Source organism: Falco peregrinus, chromosome 5 (assembly GCF_023634155.1).
Source record: "Falco peregrinus isolate bFalPer1 chromosome 5, bFalPer1.pri, whole genome shotgun sequence".
Lineage (NCBI taxonomy): Eukaryota > Metazoa > Chordata > Aves > Falconiformes > Falconidae > Falco > Falco peregrinus.
In genome coordinates this window covers 86669653-86691505 of record NC_073725.1, presented here as the reverse complement: position 1 = coordinate 86691505, position 21853 = coordinate 86669653, and the positions used below count along the sequence as shown (strand labels likewise).

Below are 21853 nucleotides of genomic sequence, written 5' to 3'. Positions count from 1 at the left end.
TCTTTTTTTTCAGTTTTCCAAGAATGGTTGAGGTTGGCTGGGAGCCCTGGGCATCACCTTGTCCAACTCTCCTGCTCAAGCACGGCCACCCAGAGCAGGTTGTCCAGGACCATATCCAGACTGCTTTTGAATATATCCAAGGACAGACACTTCACAACCTCTTGGGGCAACCTGTTCCAGTCCCCAGTCACCCTCACAGTAAAAATGTGTTCCCTGATGCTCAGCAGAACCTCCTTTGTTTCTTTTTGTGCTCAGTGCCTCTTGTACAGTCACTGACACCACTGAAAAGTGCCTGGTCCCACCTATTTTAACCATTCTTTCTTACACTTGAACAGACTGATGGGATCCCTCTGAGCCATCTCTCCTGTAAGCTGTACAGCTGCAGTGCTCTCAGCCTTTTCTCCAAAGAGGTGCTCCAGTACCTCCACCACCATTGTGGCCCTTCGCCAGACTCTCCAGTAGCTCCAATCTCTCTCTTACTGGGTAGCTCAGAACTGGACATAGGATTCCAGACCTGGCCTTAAAAGTGCTTACCAATTTCAGATGTCTTCTCATACTAGTACAATTCATTTTTTTTTTCTCCTGAACTTACAATTTAAACTACAGCTATCTGTGCTTCGGTTTATTCTGAATATTGCTGCCTACCTTGACATCAAGAATTATGACCACATCACTCTCAAAGGCTAGCAACTTCATAAACATTATGAATATTCCATATTATTTTCCAGTACTCTATTTTTCAAGGCATGTACAAACTTAAGCTTTACCACTAGGAAGCCCAATTTTTTTCTTTCTTGACACATATGGAGGAAGAAAGTATAATGATTTATTGTTTTAAATAATCTTTTCCATGAACTTACACGTCAGTTTCTTACATGCACAGGACTACACAGCACTGTTGGTCTTCTGGAGCATCTTTGTCTTCATGGACAACAAAGACGGTTTGTTCCATAAGCATTTAGGATAAATTAAATGAGAATGGCAGTCACACTGGTCAAGAGAGTTTCTTCCATAAAATAGTACCTTTTTTCCTGTTTCTTACAGGATATTCCACCAGGAATCTATTTTCATTTGAAGAAAAATTGCGTTGTATGCCAAGCAAAATTGTATACATACGTTTTGACACAACCAGAATTTTACAATAAAATTATCAGTATTTTGCATTATAACTCTAAAATGTTCTAAACTCTAAGTATTAAGTAATTTAGAACAAAACTGAATGCTTTGGGGTTTGAATATTATGTAGCAAAGATGACAGAAGAGAGGAACTTGTTGGCATTTTACCAACTTTGAGGCTGTTGAGGGGAAGGTACTCCATTTCAGTTAAACTATTTTCTCATTACTTATGTTATTGACCCCACTGGAAACAAGAAGCCAAGACAGAAAAAAAAATCACCACCCACCCAAACTTTAAAAGTTTAAATGATTCTTATTGTTACTTGATTAGTCTTTTTGTGATAGGAATGATGGATTTTTCCTCAGCAAGAACAAAAAAGTGAACATGACCTCCTGAAAAAAAAGTTCACTAAAATGAAACAAATGCTCTAGTTGAAGGCACTAAAGCAACCATGTTTCACACTTAGGGGAAAAAAAAATCACTGTCCACACACATTTTTATTATTTTTCCCTATATATGGCATTAATTCATTAATACCAAGATACTGAACTTTAATTCGAATTTTAAGTTATGAACAAAACCTTGTCTGTGATACAGTGGAAGCTTAAGCACCAACTTTAAAATAATGCCACTAAACTAACCTAAAACACAAATAAAATTGATCTCCCTGTTTAATGAGGTAGCTAGAAGAAAGTATCACTTACTGGCCTGGAATTGACAGGGATAATACAGCGAGTTAAAAAGCACCAGTGAGTATATCAGGGTGACAGCTTACCTAAATTGTGTCGCTTTGTCTTTGCGTGCTCGTGAATATGTTTCTTTGTAAAACAGCCAAAGAAGACACAGTAGAGGCAAGAGTGGAGTCTGTTCAGGTGGGCACCACACATATGACAAATGCACGACTTTGCCTGAAATAGCAAAACAGACACAGAATGTGAGTGACAGAAGCATACCTCTAAGACCAGCTAAACTGACATCAATGCAACTGCTAGCTGTCCCTTTGACTTGGTGACTTTTGAATGCTGCAGATCAGCAGGGGAAACTGTTCTGCCCCCATGGGACAAAACCACCAATCAGCCATTAACAGAGAAAATTCTTCTATTCGTCCAATGCATCTCCTAGTCTTGGTAGGGAGCAGGTCTCACCTAAGGGCACATGACAATCAACCCACATACAGCTCTCGGCCTGGTTTAGTGAACACGCCAAGCAGGGGTAAAGCAGGCAGTGCTGCTAGAATACCCACACAATCCTACCGTTCCCTCACTCCACCTAGGCACTCCTGCTCCCATACCAACCACGAACAAGAAGAATGACCCGCACAGCCATGTGCAAAGCAGGAGAAAGTGTGGGAAATGGCCCTGCCGCTCCCCCTGCGATCAGCCTGTGTCAGCTCCTCCATCCAGCTCACCATGAGCCATACAAACATCCACTGCTGCTGCAAAACCCCTGGGTGTTACAGCACGGGCTCAACTTCACAGCAGCACAGACGCCGAGTACCAGGGGAGGGGGGTCTCGATGCATCTTGCTGTGTTCTTCAGAATCGCCCCCAGCCACAGCCCCTACCTGGAAGCAATGGCCTTTGCTGCCCAAAAGCCCCTTTGCTGAGCTGGTCCGGCTTGCTAACCTGGGAGCTGAAGCTACACTAAAACTCATCTTCTGTCCGGTTAATCAGCTGGGGAGGATGGGGGGAGATGGAGCAGTCTCAGATGAACTCCAGAGCTGGGGGAAAGCAGATGTCCAGCAGGGAGGTGAAAGGGGTGAAGAGGCAGGAGTTTTGGGTGGTGGGAACGCAGCAAGAATTCTGCTTTTTCATGGCACTGAGCTCCTCTGTTCACTCAAAAGCTGTAATGTAACCCAAACATTAAAATGTTGATGGGTATATGGCATTTTGTTTCTCTGCTGGGAGATTTTGCCAGATTCATTAACTAGATTTCTCTGTATCAGACCATAAAACAGTGCTGCAACATCAAATCCATACCAGTCAGAGAGTCACACTTTTGCCTCTTTCAGACTGGCTCTGAACCAAGTGTGGAAGCCGGTGTCCTGACTACTCCCCAGAGCAACCCAGAATGGCCAGGGATGCAATGAAAGTTACCATTTCTAATTTTTACCATTCCAGTGAAAGTTTCCAGGAAATTAATAAACATGTAAGCCTGACGTGATGGTCTGCATTCCTATGATAATCATACGCTTTAACAAATGTGGGAAAAAAAGGCAATTACAAAACCAGACTTTTTTACTATCCATCATATTTGAAGCACTCATTAAACCAACACCACCCAAACCCTTCTCTTAGCATTAAACCCAGGTACTTCAATAAATATTACTCCACACAGTAAGAGCCTTGAAGAGAGTTTCAGGGATGAGTCTTTTGCTCAACAACACTGAAAATAATTCAGGTCCAGTGCCACCTCATTGGAAGACACAGACAGGATAAATTCCACACAGCCAATTCATTTTTTATCTCAGACAACAGCAACTGCATTCAGACATATGTTTAAGAGTAACTGAAGCTCTGTAACAGCTCAGAGCTACAGAGATCACTTACAGAGGCAAACCTCATTTTACAGACTAATCTGAAAATACTATTCCTTTGCTTGCCAATACAGAAGCACCTTTTTTTCTTCATATTAAAAAAATAAGAATTGATATTACTAAAATACTAAGCTATCCTTTAATCCAGGAAGTGCGCTTCATAAAAAATAAGCCCCCAAAGTTCTTCAGTAATACTTGCCCAGTCTGCCACAACTTAAATTTAGTGCTGAATAAATGATGCACGATCCTGTTCTCTAGTCTAGCATTTTTCTTTCAGAATACTTATGGCTGTTAAAGAAATAATCAACAAAGCAGCTTGCAATATGCTGCACTGTGTAATTTTATTTTCAAGCTTCTACAAATTGACTTAAATCCCGAATCTCACATGCTGTGTATTCAAAGTTCTCCTAAGTTCTGCTAGATGAAAATAGAACGGTTGAATCAAACTCCACACACCTACAGAAAGAAATATTTTAAAGTAGGGCCAAAAAAAATTCACCACCACCAGCACAATTTCCATCTTTAGAAAAATACTGCAGAACTGTCAAACTGTTGCCTAACGGTCGCTCTTTGGCTGCAAAAGCTAAATAGGATCAGGCTATCTGTTAAGATTGCTGCTATGACAACAACTCTAGCAACTAGCTATTTTACTTAGCCAGCTAAAAATAAATCTTTTAGCATTAAATGTATTGTAAACAGATGACATAGCCTAAAATGTTTGGTTTTTACATGCTTCCTAACAGGCAGAAAATTCACTCCATCAAAGTTTTTATTGCAATGAAAATTAAGAGAAATCAAAGAATGCAAGAAAAAAATTCTTAGTGCTAAGTTAAAAGAGAAGTTCAATCACTTATTTAAAGGAAGTTATTTTATCCATATCCTCTATTTGTTCGTATGGCTCAGGATGGTTTTTCTAAAATTGTAAGAAAACAAGGTTAAAAGACAAGAGTAAGGGAAAGAAATCAATATCAAAAATCACAGTGGCTATTCTTAGACTAGATTATCTGTCTCCTTTTCATCTGTCTTGCTTTTAAACAATTTGCTAAGTTAAAACAAAGCTGCCACCCTCCCACCCCACCCCAAATAATCAAATTACTTAATTTCATAATACTCCCACCCCTGCTCACATTTCTAAAGGCTACAGTCTAAGAGGAAACCCAATACTGCACACGAGTAATCAAAATCAGTCTGATCCATAAAGTCAAAAGCTTGCTTTAAAACACAACTTTTTTACAAAGTAAGTTAGGTCTTGCTTATGGTCTAGAGGCTTTAGGGAAGTCAACCAGCATTTTGGCTGCAGAATCAACCTGTCACTTCTCCTTTTCTCTGGTATGTTCTGCTAGATACAAGAACACCCCTTCCTTATCCTAAGACATAAATGAAAACAATTCAGGTCTTCCCCTTCCTCCATACCCTCTTTCATTATTCTGCTCCCTACTTGCTTCTCCTCCTTTAGTCTCCTCATCCTCTAGTACTCCACTCTCCATCTTTAACCCTATTCTCTCTCCCCACACACTCAGTCCCACATCTTATGTCTCCAGCCAGTCTTCCTTCAGTCCAGACTGAACCTCTGTGTGTCCATCTCCTTTAATTTGGTTTGATATTCTAACAAACTGCACACAGAAACCAAAAGAGGTCTCGAGTGTTTTCTTTCTGGAAGACTGTGATCAGTTTTTTCAATGACAGAAAACTGGAAAGAATGGTCCTGCACAATATAAACTGTGTACACACACAGACACACACAGAGAACAGCTGACAACATTTCTGACAAAGCTGAAGAAGTGAGCAACATTAGATAGCCCAATTCCCTCTCCACTGTTTTTTCCCTTACTGATCTTCTTTTATGGCTACTAAAAGAGTGGTAACTCACACACCCAAACCCCCAGCAATGGTTCTGTAACTTCTTTAAAGGAGGTTTTAACAGCCTAGCAAATGAGGATGTAAAATCTAGTGCACAACACACAAAAGGGAACTGGTTGTCATCACCTGTAACACAGGTCAACAGAGTCCATCTCTAAAAGGCTACATGCTCTTACTATTGTTACTAGCTATGATATCGAACAGAGTTAAAAAGAAAGCAGCAGGCATCAGGAGGCCAAAAACTAGACTGCTGACACTTCAAGCCTCCCCAGACTGTCAGAACAGTTTATTATTAGTTTACCATCCTACCATTAAAACAGCAGTGGAGAAAACTAATGTACCCATCTGACACTGTTTTGCCCTAGCAGTTCTTTGTCCAACAGTTCCCGTTCCTCCTCTCCTTTCTTGGGCCAGCTCAGGCTCCACGTAAAGCAAGAACGTCATGCTGGGTACACAGTGCCAGTTGCTCCAAAAACCTAAAAACCTGTTTCAACTTCGTAATATTGGCTCCTCAAATCAGCGAATGGCAGTTTCGAGTGGCAATATACTATCACTGCAAAGCAGAAAAAGCAAGAGGCATAAAACAGACCTTAGCTACTGCAAACTATCCTTCCATATTCCCACCTATTTCAGAAGTAGCTTTAGAAGCTCAATTTTTATTTAATTGTAAATGAGAGGAAAACATCTTTTTAAAGAAGTTTTCCATTAGGGCACTTAAGAAGTCTTGCTCCTATGCTCACAAAGAATGTTAACACAGGACTTTCAGAATAGAGCTGTTTTCAGTTACAAGCTTGTAAGCTGAAGACCACCTACCTTCCACAGTCTGCAAACCACACTCACCACAAAGGTTCGGGGGAAAAAATGAGCAAGGTGACGGTAACAAGACAGTGGGAGGCTTGGGAAGTTAAAAGATGGTAAGGAAGGTATGGCCACACCATATGTGGTCACAAATAACCCAAAGCATCAGATTCTTAAGGTACTCTTAAAGCAAATACACTAGCTATGGATCCCTGCAAGGGTTTCATCACGTACAAATTCTTAGGATTAGGAAAGTAACAGTTTCTCAGTACAAATCTACTTCTATTTCCCCACCTTTAAGTTTCTGCCTAAGGCAGGCAGAACATTTAGACACATCAGAAACAAGAGGAGGAAGTATTTAAATTTCTAGTAAGTTATCAACATTATTGACAGTCTTTGGAGGGGTACACCTCTCTTTTCAGCCCAAAACCAAATCTAATTCTTCAGAAGGAACTTTAATCTCAGTCTATGCAATGAAGGTGTTTGTTGTGCAACTTCAAATATGCCTATCTACAGAATACATGTGGGAAATTCTCCCTCCACGCATAAGTTTGTCACCATAATCTGCTTTGTTCCCAAGCAGCATCATTTGTGCTCCAGAAGCGTTACTTCTGCTCAGACAAACTATTCCTTACAAGAGGTGGACTTGAAAGAAGGGGAACTCCAGGCACAAGGAGACACTAAGGAGTCCCACTCAGGGCTGCTGAATTTTGAAGCAGGATTTCTGTGAGAAATAGAGAAGCCTATTCCAAAGTTAACATTGGTACAACTATGGCAGCAGTTACTTCGGCAGGAGAAGCTGCTAGCCCTGAAGTCAAGAGGCAAAATTTAGCAATGCTATGAGATGCCTAGCAGCAGAGTATCTGTCATTCTCAATACCTTCCCCTCCTGTTACAGCTTTATAGTTCTATGTTTAAACTTGCTTTGAGTTAAAACTAGGTATTACGAGAAACAAACACATGAAGTCCCATCCTCTTTTCCCCAGTGATGCTTCCACACACTGGTGGGAGAGGCAAGGAGGCTAAAACAACCCAGGAGGGTCCACTTGCTCAGAGCCTTAGGAACCTGTGACAGCTCCTGCAATAAAAAAAAAAAAAATATCCTCTGCTTTCTTGAATTCTTGATCCCTTACAGACACAGGAACAAAAGTCAAGAGGCCAATTTCAAGCCTGCAGTGTTCATTAGTTTAAGAGCACAACAGGGAAAAGAAAAAACAAAACAAACCCAGAAAAGTCAGGCTTTCAACTGAAACTTTTCAAATATGAAGTGCAAATGCCATCACTGTGCCACAGATCAAGACATTTAAGGGAAATTTAAACATTTACACATATTCAGAGTTCCTGGTCTTAATATTTTAGATACAGTCAATCCTCTTGGTCACTCTTTGCCTCTCCTATTCAACTTGCCATGTCTAGACTACAGCCTAGGCACAACTTATTTCTATTCTTACCCACCCATGTTGCAACCAGTTCTTGTCCAAATGTAACACAGACACAGCAGCACATGTTGAGTGACAAAGAGCATGCTTCCCTTAGCCTATTTTTTTTTTTTTAAATAAAAGGACAGATAATCACGAAAGGACATATAACCGACCACTGCTGCTTTCTTTGCTGAAGATGGAGATACCATGGCTATTCCAACAGCAGCATTTCCTTCTGCCTTGTGGGAGGAGAAAGGCAATATTAAACCGCAGCTGACAAGATTTATTACTCTTGAGTACTCTTTGCACCTCAAGAGCAACAAAATTAGGTCAGATCTGCCTTACGACATTTCTATCACTTCTTAGTCTACATTTACGTCAAGATTCACTGTCCTGCTTTCCTAAGGCAGGCATGCCACACACCCGTCACCCGTTAGTATAGTGGCTAGCATATTTCATAACTTTAAATACTTAAAACTTCAAAGCCACGTTATTTGGTTTCAAGAAACAAAAAGAAGGAATTGATCCTACAGTTCTCCATGGTATGGCATATTAATCACTCCTCCATATGCTGATAGGATGATTCAGAGTAACTCTGAGTCAGCACACATTACTGACACATCAGCTCTTAAGAAAAAAAAAAAATCAACTTAAGTATTGTTCACTCATTTCCTGCAACCAAGTCTTAATTATGATACTGTCTGATTAGAAATGCCAATTATTTTTTTAAAAGAATACACCATCAACATTGTAAATTTTGTTTCCAGCTCCTTAAGGTCAAGGGTAGTAGTAAAGGCTTTTTATTAGTACTAGCAACACTGTGTACTAGTTAAAGAATTTTGTGGTTCAGTAAGCGTTCAGAAAGTCATCTTAAAAAAAAGCGCCAAGTACATGTAACTTCTTAAACTGAGTTGTTCTAAGTGTTTGTTTAGATAGCGGCAGAAAAACAATTCAGTATTTCAGCTCTGTTCAATAGCAAACATGAAATCTAAGGTGCTTGCTCTGCACCAGTGTATTTGCTGGCTCCCATACTGGTGCAGCAGAAAGACGTCTGCATAGCACTAGTCTGCTAACAGGGCAATTCTAGGAAGCAACTCGAGGAAACTTTTTTTTTTTCCCCTCCAAACTGATAAAACTGTTCCCTTACACCTTACTCAAGATGCTAATCCCAGCAAGGGCATGAACTACCTGTTTTTTTGATAAGGCAAAGTAACATGTACATTAAACTTACCTGTTTAAACCTCAATCATTTTATCTTAATTTAACCCTGATTTTGAAAAAAATATTAGTTGCATAGTACCTAGCACCAGAGAAATAATGATTAAATATTTTCTGCAATTCAAATCTTTAAGGCAATTCTTTTTCCCCTCCTATCTTTGCTAGACAACTAGCAACCACACAAGAGAAAGAAGACTTGAAGTGTTTGAGGCCAAGATCAGAATATTTTGAATGATCTGCTTAATTAGTGCTTTTTGGTCTAGAAGTTTTAAAAGCACACCAATTCTATTCCTTTCTCAGTTATATTTTTTAGTTTTGACAAATTCTCTCAATTTCCTCATCTGGCAGTGACAAGCCTCTGCTAAGTGTTCTGTGGTGCTCTGATGCCAGGCTGACAAATTCTCTGGAGGCTGGAGAAAATGAGAGTTTATCCCAATTAATAAAGCAGCCTGAGCTACCTTTTGCAGGAATGACAGCTTGCCACAACAGCAGTGTGGCTAACCCACCAGGAACCAAAGCACGGTTGGCCAAACATTTTGATTGGGCCAGGATCTCCATCCACAGAAATAATAATGGTAGAACTGAGTTTTAAAAAAGAAAAAAAAGAAAAAAGAAAAAAAAGACCAATTAGGTTGTTTCCAGTTTCTGAACGGGTCTTCTCAAGTGTAAAATTAAAGACAAAAATGACTGTGGAAGCCTGACAATATTTTGTCTTGTGCCTTTGGACACAGTAAACAACTGTTTTTATTCTCTGCTCAAAGGGCAGGAAGATGACAAGAGAGGTACCATGCCCTCAAGAGAGTTAGCTGGTCACCAGAAAAATGCTCTAGAGAAAAGCAAATTGTTAGTAACAAAAAATAGGCACTGACCCAAAGACAAGACACAAGAGGAACACGCAGGTAAAGCCTTCACGTTCATGGGGCACAAGCAATACGCGGGGCTGCTTCGTAACACCTGAGCAAAGAGGCCACCTATGAAAGCATCTTCTAGACAACGCCAGCTGGAAGCAACAACACTCAGAATAAGCTTGAAAGGACCACAAACATCTTTTGAAATAACACTCTCCATTCTGCTGAAGGATGAAAAATGTGGATTATGTTATCCCAGAAACTTCGACAAAGCAGGTAATATCCCAGCATCCACTGACTTCTGAATCAATAGCCAGAGGATCCACTTTGCTTCTCTAAACTGTACCACAAAATAGGTATATTACCAAATAGGTAATTAAATTAAAAAAAATAGGATATTACCAAGCAGTTCTAGAGCACAGGGAGTAGTTACATTAGTAGTTCCAGCCCTGAACTGCCAGGGGCTCATTCCTATCACTATTAAGGAAAACAAGGTAACTTTTCACCAAGCAGCAGTAGGAAAAAAGGTGCTGTATAAAATAAGGAGACTCACTGATATGAACTGAAAGCATCAAGTTTGAAATAGCTTTGAGTCCATTAAAAAAAATAAATACTGCAAACAGGTTCCACATAAAAAGCTTTAAAAATGCTTCCATACATATTGAGTGTCAGGTTATATAGTAGTTTTTTTTATGACTCCACATGCTTTTCTGAATTCTTGAGTGCATTCAATTTAGAGGAATAGCATTAAAGACCATTTACCACTGTGTCCAAATGTACTACAGCTGCAGAGACCAGTAAAGGGGGAAGAGAGCGGGGGGGGGGGGGGGGGGGGGGGGGCGGGGGGGCAAGAAGGCGACAGATCAGGAAAATCACTGAGTTTATTTCAGGAGAGACAACCTCCTCTCCCTCACTTCCCTATCCAGAAATACTAGGCTGATACATACAAAGACTGATCTATGGGGCCAGAAAAGCCTTTCCAGAGCCCGGAACCAGACCTCTTGAGGGCAGGTAGTTCAGTTCTCATCTACTGAACTTCATCTAGCAGTTGCTGACATTATATGCCGTTATACACTAGGCTCACCCTATCCTAAAGTGACCTTCCCATTCCCAAGTGAACTACTTCAAGTCATTTTGCCCCCCCGCCCCCCCCCCCCCCCCCAAGAATAACGCATTGGTTTTAACATGGTCTTTCATTCAGTAAGATCAAAACTCCAATGAGGCTCTGCACTAAACAAAGATGGAAAACATCAGTACGCTAGTCTTCTTCATCCCCTTCTTACTGGAAGGGTCTGGTTTAAACTGTTCTGCATTTTTCTGAACTAAGGTGACTTAACGTGAATAGTCCTCATCAGCATGATTTGTTCCACTGGCTGTTAGGTGGAAACACCTCCAAATGAGGGGCAGTGACACACATTTAGAGCAACTGCAATCCCACCTTCCCACTCTAAAACAATTAGCCGGCTATGCTGCTGGAGAGTTACTTCCCTTGACAATCTGTACTATCTTAAGCTTGAGTACCCTGAAGGGAACTGCAGTTAAAACTCCAACACACTCGAGGTAAGGGATCATATGGATGGGCAATAGTTGGAAGAGACACAACACCACACAACACGTTTTTCTGAATCAACTCTGCAACAAAGGCATCTTCTTAAATAAGAACAATGCTGGAGATAAAGTCTATCCAAGCTCCAAAACCCACAGCTTTGGTTCAAGGGCTCTTCTCAAGAGCAGCGCAAGCCAATTAAAACTGGAGAACTTTGATGAAATTAACAATTTTATTTGGAGGTGAAACAGATCTGACTAGGTAGCATTTAACCTCTACATACAGATTTTTTTTCCTGCTTTCCATACTCTGGATCATACATCACACCAAGAGCTAGACATTATTCAGATTTTTAAAATTTTTATTTATTTTTAAAACCAACTTTTTTCCGATTTTTGTTTAGTATGAAATTCCACAGGAGGTACAAGGCTGTAATGAAACTTGGGAGGGAAAAAAAAAAAAAAGTTGCACAAGTTGAAAGCCAGACAGCACAAGCTAGAGGAGAAAACAGGAGGATGCTCTGAAGCTGTAATTTTGGTTTTCCCATATACAGTCACAGTAGTAAAAAGCTGCCTTTCAACAAGAACAAAGCAATTCCCTGGAATTCAAATAACTATGCAGAAATTGCTTATTTGCTTCTCCTTTGGTAGGTGTGCATCCCCACCACTAGCATTTACAAATCTAAATGATTTCTCGAGTACTCTATAAAAGATGCATTTAAGAGCCTTTTGTGTTTTTAAACCATTTAAATAATGGATCTTGTTCAAATTAAATCCCATGTCCTTCTATAGGAAGATTATTTTAAAAGTGGAAACTGTATTTGCCTTGTGAAAACACGTAAGCTGCTGAAGGTTCAAAAGCACGTCTCTTTCCCCGAATAGGTAAGATGCGTGGCTATGTTCTGTGTGTTGATTTTTATCTATTTCCTGCAATGCACCACTGCAGTAGCAAATTTCACATGTGAACAACAGGCTTGCCAATACCGCAGTAGTGTATTCTAAGATCCAGTGCAAAATCTATTACTTTACCTCGCCATTCCCCCATGTCAGCAAATCGTGGAAATGTTTTCAAACGTCCTGTTAGGTAATGTATTGATCTAATCTGTGAGCATGTGACTTGGGAAGCAATTCAAGGAGCGAGCAAAACAGAAAAACCTGTCTGATGCTGTGCAGAGTCTTATTAAACCCTGCCCATGCTGCAGAGACTGTATTTTGCCCTGCATAAAACTAAGAAATCAGATTCTTCATATGAAAACAAGTATGTTCTTGGGAAGTCTGCCATACTGCTTTGATGGAAATACTCTAGACGGCATCCTTTCAGAAAGGAAAGAAAAAAGGAACTTCAGGATATGTAGGATCAAAGTCCTAACTGGTCCTCCAGCCTCATTTAGAAAAGCACAGATATTTCAGCTGTCCTTTAACTACTCTAGGATGTCCATAAAAATATGTGAACTTAATTAGCCCACATCAAAGTCAAAGCAATTCTGCTAGTAGGAAAGATGGATGGGATGATGCTACAGCACAGATTCTCTGTGGCACGACTTATTTATGGCCATGACTTATTTACGGGACAAATACTCTCAGCAAAAAACGAGACTAGTAGAAAATGAGCAGCAATAGTGTGACAGTGTACATCTATTAGCAACTATTTGTTTTATTTAAAAAGAAAAACAAACCCACAAACAACGCTGCACTAAACAGGGTAGATCCATTGTTGAGCCTAACCAAAAAGCATTCGTCTGGTAAAAAACATCTCTGCTTTTAAGAGCTTCCTACAAGTTATGCACCATTCTGTCAAAGACTTTAAGGGTTATTATACATGACATTTCTGTATTTACTGTAGCAGAGCAAGCCAACTGGTAGTACAGAAACTAACCCCATTGCTTACAACTTCTCTGACAATGTAGGTTTCAATGATGATACATATGACAAGCAAATAGGGAACACAAGCCAAACTCTCTTCTTGCCATAAGAGTAAAACCTCTTCTTTGTCTAACAGGAGCTGAAGACAAGTTCTAGTCCCCTCACAGTGCCTACAAGAAAAAAACTTTACAAAACAGTAAAATAAACTTCCCTTTTGGTTTTACAAGAGCCATACAGAACATTGCTGATTCCCCTTCCAAAGACAGATTTGGCCAAAACACCACAAACCATTCCCAAGAACTACATTCTTCCCTTAAAAACATGCCAGAAAAACATGCTGACGCAGAAAAGACGATTAACCCATACAGACTGAATAGTCACCACCAGAGAACAGGTGCATTCCCTAAAATTACATGGCAAGTCTTCTGGAGAAAGTAAGACAGAACATTCACAGGGTCTCAAACCACAGTGCTTGTACTGGTAGGAAGCACGAAGTCGAACTATAATGAACAACCTACAGATTTTGCTTGTCTAGTTCCACTTACGACATTGGCATCTGAGGACAAATTTATGTTCACCCAGCTATGTGTGTACAGGAATACTCTAAGCCCACTAGCACATTACTACCTAGGAACATCCACAGAATGAAAGCAACTCTCAATATGCTTAGAACACGCTTTGATATCTAGTAAGCTGAAGCTTACTATTTCCTCATAGCTCAGTACAAAACAAATTAATAATCATTTTACTAGAGCAAATTAAAAGGCCTTTCACTCACTATAAAGCTTCCATGCAGATTTGCAAACCTGAAGTTACAGAGACAAGACAGACTGTCAGAACTGCAGTTCCCTCTTCAGAACATTTAAGATTTAGAGAGATATTCTGAACTCTACAGACATGAAGTCATCTTAGAAAAACTTATTAAAGCAATATGAACACAAAACACCTTTTGGAAGAGAAAAGGAGTTTGGATTTCTCACACTAAAAACTGTTAACATGAATGACTCTTCAGAAAAAACCTAACAAACTGGGAAATAAGCATTCCCATGACAATTTTATTCCTTCGACCATTCAAAGAGTTAGCAAACTGCTGTGGTCCCACAGAATAATCATTAATCACAATATATGTAGGAAGGTGGGTGACAGTTTCTTAGCAAAGAGCTGCTCTGTCTTTTTATGTACAACTTACAGCAAAATACTATGTTTTAACGCTTCACACTGCATTCAGAACATTAACTTGTTTTGCAAAGTAAGTTCATTTTACCTGCCTCTCAAAGGAATGAGCTGGGAAGAGGGGTGCAGTTACATTACTACTGCTCGTCAAGATCAGGGAACATGAAATGCTAACTCCTGTTGTTCAGGGGGGATTGGGGGATGGGGTGGTTTCCAAGTAGAGAAATTTTGATTCCTCTAGGTGATTGCAGAAGCAATCAAAAAATCCTCCCCTCCACCCCACAAAGTAACAACACCCACCCCACCCCCCCAAAACCCAACATAAAACAAAACCACATCACAACACATTCAATTTGGTACTTCACTAGTAAGACGTGGTTTTTGGACCTGAGTTTTGAGCATCTTGTCCACTTTAAGAAAAAAAAAATGCTGCTGTAACAAATACTTGCCTTTTTTGTTGAAATACTACACCACAGTTTCAGCTGTCTGCTCCTTTCCACGTGCCCCCAAGATACTACCAATTAATTACCTCAAAACCAACCTACCATTATGACAGAAAAGCACCTACGTTTGTTACATTTGAAGTATCTCTAACCTTACCTAGCTGTATTTAAACTGAACCTGTAGTATAATATACAATCTTTGTATTTTGTGTTGAAATTTCTGTTGCTCCCATACTATAGAACTTCAAACATACACTGGCAGTAAACTCAAAAACCCAAGGACACTAGCTCTCGATGGTTTCCAAGTGCTACTGAGAAGCTGGGATAACTATCCTTGGACAGATTTAATACTGTAAAGGTCATAGTGGCTGTGAAGCGCTTTCTGAATTTCCATCACTTATCAGGACTGTTAAAAATACTTTTTTTTTTTTCCTCTCCCAACAAAGTTTCAGTTATAATGCTGAAACCTTCACCTGAGAAACGTAGGATGACAACCTTGCAGGAAAAATCCTTGCTTCTCTTCTCTTTTCAGTTTGTTGACTACAGCTGAAGAGATCTTCTCACATGTTGATTTTTTTCCAGCAACATCCAGCCACTCAACAATATTTCGTTGGGTTTTTATATGTACCGAATAATAGCATTAAATAAAAATCCATATATTCCCTTCTCAGAGATGCCTGTAAACCATTAACACATTACATTTCCTGTATTAGTGACATTGCTTAGTTCAGAAGAACTAAGGAGACAAATTTCTGAATTGAAATTTTTCAATCAAGTGTAGAGAAACCCATCCTGATATTTTTAATAATCAGTTCTCCATGTTACTAAAAGGAGTACTATTAGAAAAAAAAAAAAAAGGTGGTTGGTTGGGGTTTTTTTTAAGTCAGTCACATGCAAAGGTTTGCCCTTTTTTAATAGTGTAATTACTTTATTTGTATTTTTTTGATGCATCATCATCAGTAGTTTTGACTTCAGGAAATTTACTTTGAATCTCATCAGTCACAGTTTAATAAACATACGGGAAACCTGTAAGTGAAGGGAGCTGACATCCAGGCCCTAAATCTGTTCACTGACATTTGTGTAAAAAAAAAAAAAAGTCTATAGAGCCTCACTGCGATGCAATTTTTTGAGGAGCAACATGGAGAACCATCAAAGGGATTCAAATCTTCATCTCAACCCAGCTCAGACTCTTGCCTGCACTGAACATGAGAACAGGAGAGCACATGTGTGCAGGTCAGGCGCCGCACGCTCACAGCAAAGGGACAAGGTTCTACTCGTAGCGCCTTTAAACTACAGGAGTTCACTAAAGTCTGTGCTTACTGCTGTAGAGATCCAAACAGTTACAGACAGGTATTTTTGTTGGTTTTTATTATTGTTGTTGTGGGGTTGGGTGTTGTTTGTTTTTTATTTAACTTCCAAGCAACTGCTGCATCTTATTAAAGAAAAAACTCCTCTGGCACCTGACAGCAGAGCGGAAAGTGGCCAGAGCTTTGTATATTTGACTGGTACTACCCACAACATTTTCACATTCAGCCATAAAACCACAGAAGAAGCAACTGCAGCTGCAAACCAGAGCCAGGCATTGTGGGTCTGGAGGAGAGAAAAAGGAACAAGGGCACACAGCCCAACCGGCAGCAGAAGAGCCCAGGGAGGCAAGGGGAACTGTACCAGAACCCAGCTGCTGCTGTCACCCCCAGGGCCACAGGCAGAAGCAGAGGAGCAGCACTACCTAGCAGAGCACTGAAGGTGACGCAGCACTAGCCTTGTAACTAAGGCTCCATAGATCTCAAGACTGAAGCCCACTTTACAGTAATGCATCTACTACAGGTAAGTCTGTCTTTGTCTACAGCTAAGGACATAAAATCCAGCAGTCTCAAAATCCGTGAGTGATCACAGAAGATATAAAGAAGTATCCCTTTTCCCACTGGCAAGTGTTTTCCTAAAAAGAAAACATCTCCCATCACTCACAGCTACAAGAACTGAGAGACAAGAAGAAGAAGGGGCACAAGAACAAAAACATTTAATTTCCACAAATACATGAAGAATAATCTTGCTGCAGCAATTCCAGTGTCACTGTTGTGGACTTGCAAATAGTGATTCATGACTATTTTGAAATAGAATTTCTATGCCATACTTCATCTTCTAACATTTATCCTATTCATTCATAATTTGGACCAAACTGGAAAGACACGTGGCTGAATTTCAGAGTCTGAGTACTCGGAAGTTTTACCAGCTTGAGACCTGGCTGCAAGACTGCAGCAAACCTGAGAATTAACCCATCCTTAGACTCCAACTAAGTGCTACACATTGATGGTGTGCATAATCTCCTACAGCAAAAGATAGGAAAATTTGACAAGAACATTTTGTGCTGACCTGCCAGACCGTGTTCTCTTCGCTTAACTTTTGTATTTACAAAAGGAAATGCTAAGCCCTTAACTCAGTTACCAACATTCCCTCCAACAAAGGCTGATGACTTGAGTTAACACTGGCAGCATGTAAATGGTGCCGATTTCCACATCTTCCTTTTTAGTAGGCTGTTTGACTAAATAATGCTGCACACTGAAAACAAAAATTAGATTACAGCATTCAGTTTCATGTATGAACACTGTGCTTGTTTTGTCATTTAATGCAAAAATTTAAAGCATGGACATAAAAATTAGTTAAAACACATACAGACTGCAGCAGCCAGCTGGGCTCAATGGACAGGAAGGCTTATTAGGCAAAGCACATGCTTTTAGCTAGAACACACCTCTGCATTCCAAAAAGAAATCCCATCAGGACAGCAAGCTTTCGCAATACAGGGATAAGAAAAGCAAGCAAAAAAATTCCCAGGCTGTTGGCTACAGCGAAGGCCTATTTCATAGTATCAGTAACAGATTCTTCCTCCTATTTTCCTTTGCACTTTCAAGGACAAAATAAAACAAAACCCAGGTACTTCCACCTCTGCCATTTTACTAGCTGTGTTTTAAAGAAAAGCCTGTCTCTAGAAGAGCTTCACCTACCCTCTGCTCTTCCAGAGGAAGATGTTGGAAGGGCTGTAGGAGAAAGGGTGAAAATACAATTAAGTGCAGATAACATTGCTTTCAGGACCTAAAACATCCCCCCTCCTTCCATGATACGAAGCATGAAAGCACACCCACAGCTGTAAGCATTACATAATCTGCCTGTGTAAACACCAGTTTCCTTCTGAATTAAGTTTCATAAAATTCTAATGCTTCTATTAAAATATGAAGGATGGAAAGGGAAGATGACATTGCAGCCAAAGTGCTATCCAATCCTGGTGAGATAAAAACCCATCCACCTTCACACTACCAAATACAGTAAATACTGAGCACCCTTCTAAGTATCTTCAGAAGAGTGTGGAAAGTTCAAAAACCAAAAACACACAAACCAACCAAAAACTGTAACAATTCAACACTATCTTACAAAGCAATTGGGGAGTTCTGAGAACCATTTCTTGTAGCTAGCTCCAAACTGTTGTTAGTGACCTTTTGAAAACAGCACAGCTTTTACTTAAATAATTGAAGGGCTGAGGTAGACAAAATCCTAAAACTATTCCAGTTCTTGAAATCATTCAGAGTTCTGCAGAGCAGAGCCATCAAGACAGAACGCTTTTGACACAATGCCATTGTTTCATTCCACAACGCATCTTTTTGACAGTACTTCAGAACTCATAATATGCAGGTTGCTTCACAGTCTCACAACAGAACACTCTTTACATACTATAAAACAAGTTACAAGACAAAGAAAAACGGTCAAAGGTGCCAAAGAACATCTTGAAACTATATCCAAAACAAAAAACACGTATAAGTCTCAGCGACAAAGACCTGATTTTGAAAAGAAATGCAAGTGGATTCACCTTCAGCAGTTTCAACTACTACCATTATACACATCAGATCAGTGGAAGTACCCACACACAACACCCTCACCTTTCAGATGCTCTACTAGCCGTTACCTCTGTGCCCTGAAAGCAAGAAAAAGTAACATGCTACATAATACATACTATTTTCCACTTCTTTTTTTGGTGAAGACTAAGATTTCTATTAAAGATTTAATTTTGCCCACTGCCAGAGCTAGAAGAACAGTACCTTGATGTAGAAGACAATTTGACTGTCAAAGTTAATAAATTACTCCAATTATTCTTTGATTAATCACACAGAAATTAAGAACGCAGAGAAAAGGTTCTCTAAGAGGGGGAAATTTTCTGAAGGTTTGCAGGCAAGTTCAAGTGTTTTTCATCAGTACTGTGAATCTCCGTGCCCAGGCATTTCTTTCTCAGTAATAAAATAATTTTTGGAATTAAAGTGCCAAAAGACTTAATCAGAGCAGGATTTCCTGACTGATTTCCCATTTCTGATAATCAAGTGATGGCAGTGGTAACTGATGAGCGAAACGGGGGAACAGTACTACCTACATGTGTTTAGCCCAAGATCTGCATTAGGACTCCCCAGTTCACCAATCCCAGGTAAAACTTATCTCCTAAGAAAAATGAAGAAAAGATTTATCAAATATATTCATACTCCACATGACCCTTTGAACAAGTGCTTTTGCACAGCAAACTCTTCACTATAGTTTTGCTAGAGAAAAGCCAAAGGAAGACACTAAAAAAAGACAGGAGAAAAAAATTCACATAGTGGATGGGTTGGGAATGCTGGGAAGAAAGGAGGAAAACAGAACTGTAGTGAACGTGACAACTTCTTAGGTATCACTATTGCAGGTGACTCCTTCAGCACTTGGTACAAGAAACATGAATTATATATAAATGCTATTCTGTGCAGCATGCAACTATTAGAACATTTAAACACACAGACATTTAATGCAGCTAAAAGTTAATTTCACCACTCTTGTAAAGACTCATCTTCAGTTTTACTTAAGACGTACAGTTTTTCCTCCAAACTTTAAACTATTATTTCATGAAAACAAAGACAGTAACCCTCCAAACATCATCCGTGATAACTAGCAAGCAGGAATAACTATTTGTACATATCTCTTCAAATTCTGTAAACTAGCTCAGTTTTTGTTTCAAGAAAAAAAATACATACATCGATTTCCTCTCCGTATCTTGCAAAACAGGAATATTACAAATAAGACCAAAACTTTCAGCCAGCTTCATTCACATCTCCCTTTTCTTTCACTGACTCTTGGGATACTTTGCATTTTGAGAAGAACTATCCCATATATATGAATCCTCCCTGTTAAATGAAAATATATTTTATGTACATAGATACACACGCACTAAAAAAGTCTAACCACTTTACCTGGACAAAAGAAAAGGGAATCTGAATCTCAATTTCCTGTAAAGATGGCTTCAGAATGGACTTTATGTACTCGTAACACTGAGGACAGAGGTCCAGGAAGCCATTGCAAATTTTCCGTTCAAAAATAGTATCTGAACACAGGTATAGTTTGTATGATGGGAAAATACATGTTTTTGTAGAGGCCTTGCTCTATTTATGTCTACTTATATTAATGCCACAGACATTCAGTAGTTAGCATCACACTCTCGGACAGAAACACACCAGTTTCTGTTAAGAGCAGAGAGACCTTTAAAAAGAGATGAATGCACAAGGAGAAACTACAAGACGTTCATCAGTTAGAGCGTGCTCTGGAGCACACGCACCTGACAAATTAGTAGCATGTGGCATTTTAGTAATAACAGTGCCTGCAGAAGATGCTTGAAAGAAGAGAAGACAGCCTGCTTTGGCATTAGAGGTGCTTGCCAGCAACTACTCACGCACATGCCATTGATCCATTCAGACAAGATAGTCAGAATTACGGTTACTGTCACATTTGTCAAGCATAAAAAGACGTAACTTACATTCTACCTGACATTAGCAAATAATGGGCCCACAGCACGCCATTAACACTAATAATTAAGATAAGTAGTGTTTCATTTACTGAAAGAGCATCTGTACAGTAAAGCTGCAGGCTGCTTTCAGATAAAATTACTCAGATATAGTTTACAGTTTATCTTATCGTAAGAGTTTAAGGGTACTTGGGTACACACACATTTTCGTGTAAAGCAGAACACAGAAAAGAACTTCAGTTGTACAGCTATAATAACGGCGTATTTAAATACCCTATTTAGAAAGCAAAAATCAGTGATCTGAGGACTCCCAGTTGAAAAAAAGACACAACTGAATATTGGAACATGGACTGGTGGAACAAATTGCTTTTTAACTCCTATGGCAAACATGACTGAGCTATTTGCAAACAGCAGTTGTGACAAAATCAAATCATCTTCTCTGATCATCCAAACAGAGGTTGGATGTTGCTGGCATCTACAACACCAGACCAGGCCACAGCCAGTGATCTCTTAATTCTGTTCAGTGGAATCTCACTTTAACGCAGTTGCCACGATTTAAATGAGCAACAAGAACAGGCAGCCTCCTGTTCACCAGCTGAACTCCCATAGCCTGTCTAATGGTGAAGTGGAGCCTGATGTTCCTCAGGACACTTGCTCAAGGACAGCAGAGCTTACTCAGAGCTGAGAAGGAAATACCTGCTAGAGTCTGAAAACAGGACAGGAAAGCAATATCCAAGCGTCCTTCAAGTACAGCTTCAGATTTGAAATAATGTTCCAGAACAGATGGAAAAAGAAGGCTCCAACATTCATGTACTTGGAAAAAGATTACTGCCATCTTGATGATAATTCTAAAATATGGGGCTTGTGCATGTGTGGAGTTAGTTACACCAACACTGGTGTAACTATCCTGTGTTCCAATGTAGAACTGCCTGCAGTATGAGATTTTAGTAAGATTGAATTGAAAACTAGAGACAAAGCTGTATCAGCAGATCTTATAAATTCACTAAAAAAACCCACAACAACAAACAGAAAACCCCAAAACAAACAAAAAACCCCAAACCCAAAAAAGCATTATCGGAAAAAAGGTAGTAGCTGTAAAGTCTCACAAACCACTGTGCAAACAAGTTGTTCTGTTACTTGGTTTAGAATGTAAGGTGGTCATCTGAAACAGAAGGGCTTTTACAGTTCATAGAAAAATCATTCCTGGACTAGCTCAACACTTCTCCC

The 21853-nt window shown here is 39.7% G+C and overlaps 1 protein-coding gene across 3 annotated transcripts in view; it reads right to left on the bottom strand.

Annotated features, from left to right (window-relative positions):
• The window catches only part of USP22 (ubiquitin specific peptidase 22), a 110938-nt gene that overhangs the window by 67949 nt on the left and 21136 nt on the right, over nt 1-21853 (bottom strand). For all 3 annotated transcript variants that reach the window (XM_055804917.1, XM_055804916.1, XM_055804915.1), the window contains one exon: nt 1893-2025. In XM_055804917.1, coding sequence (XP_055660892.1) covers nt 1893-2025 — 133 coding nt within the window. The remainder of the gene's footprint in view (nt 1-1892; nt 2026-21853) is intronic.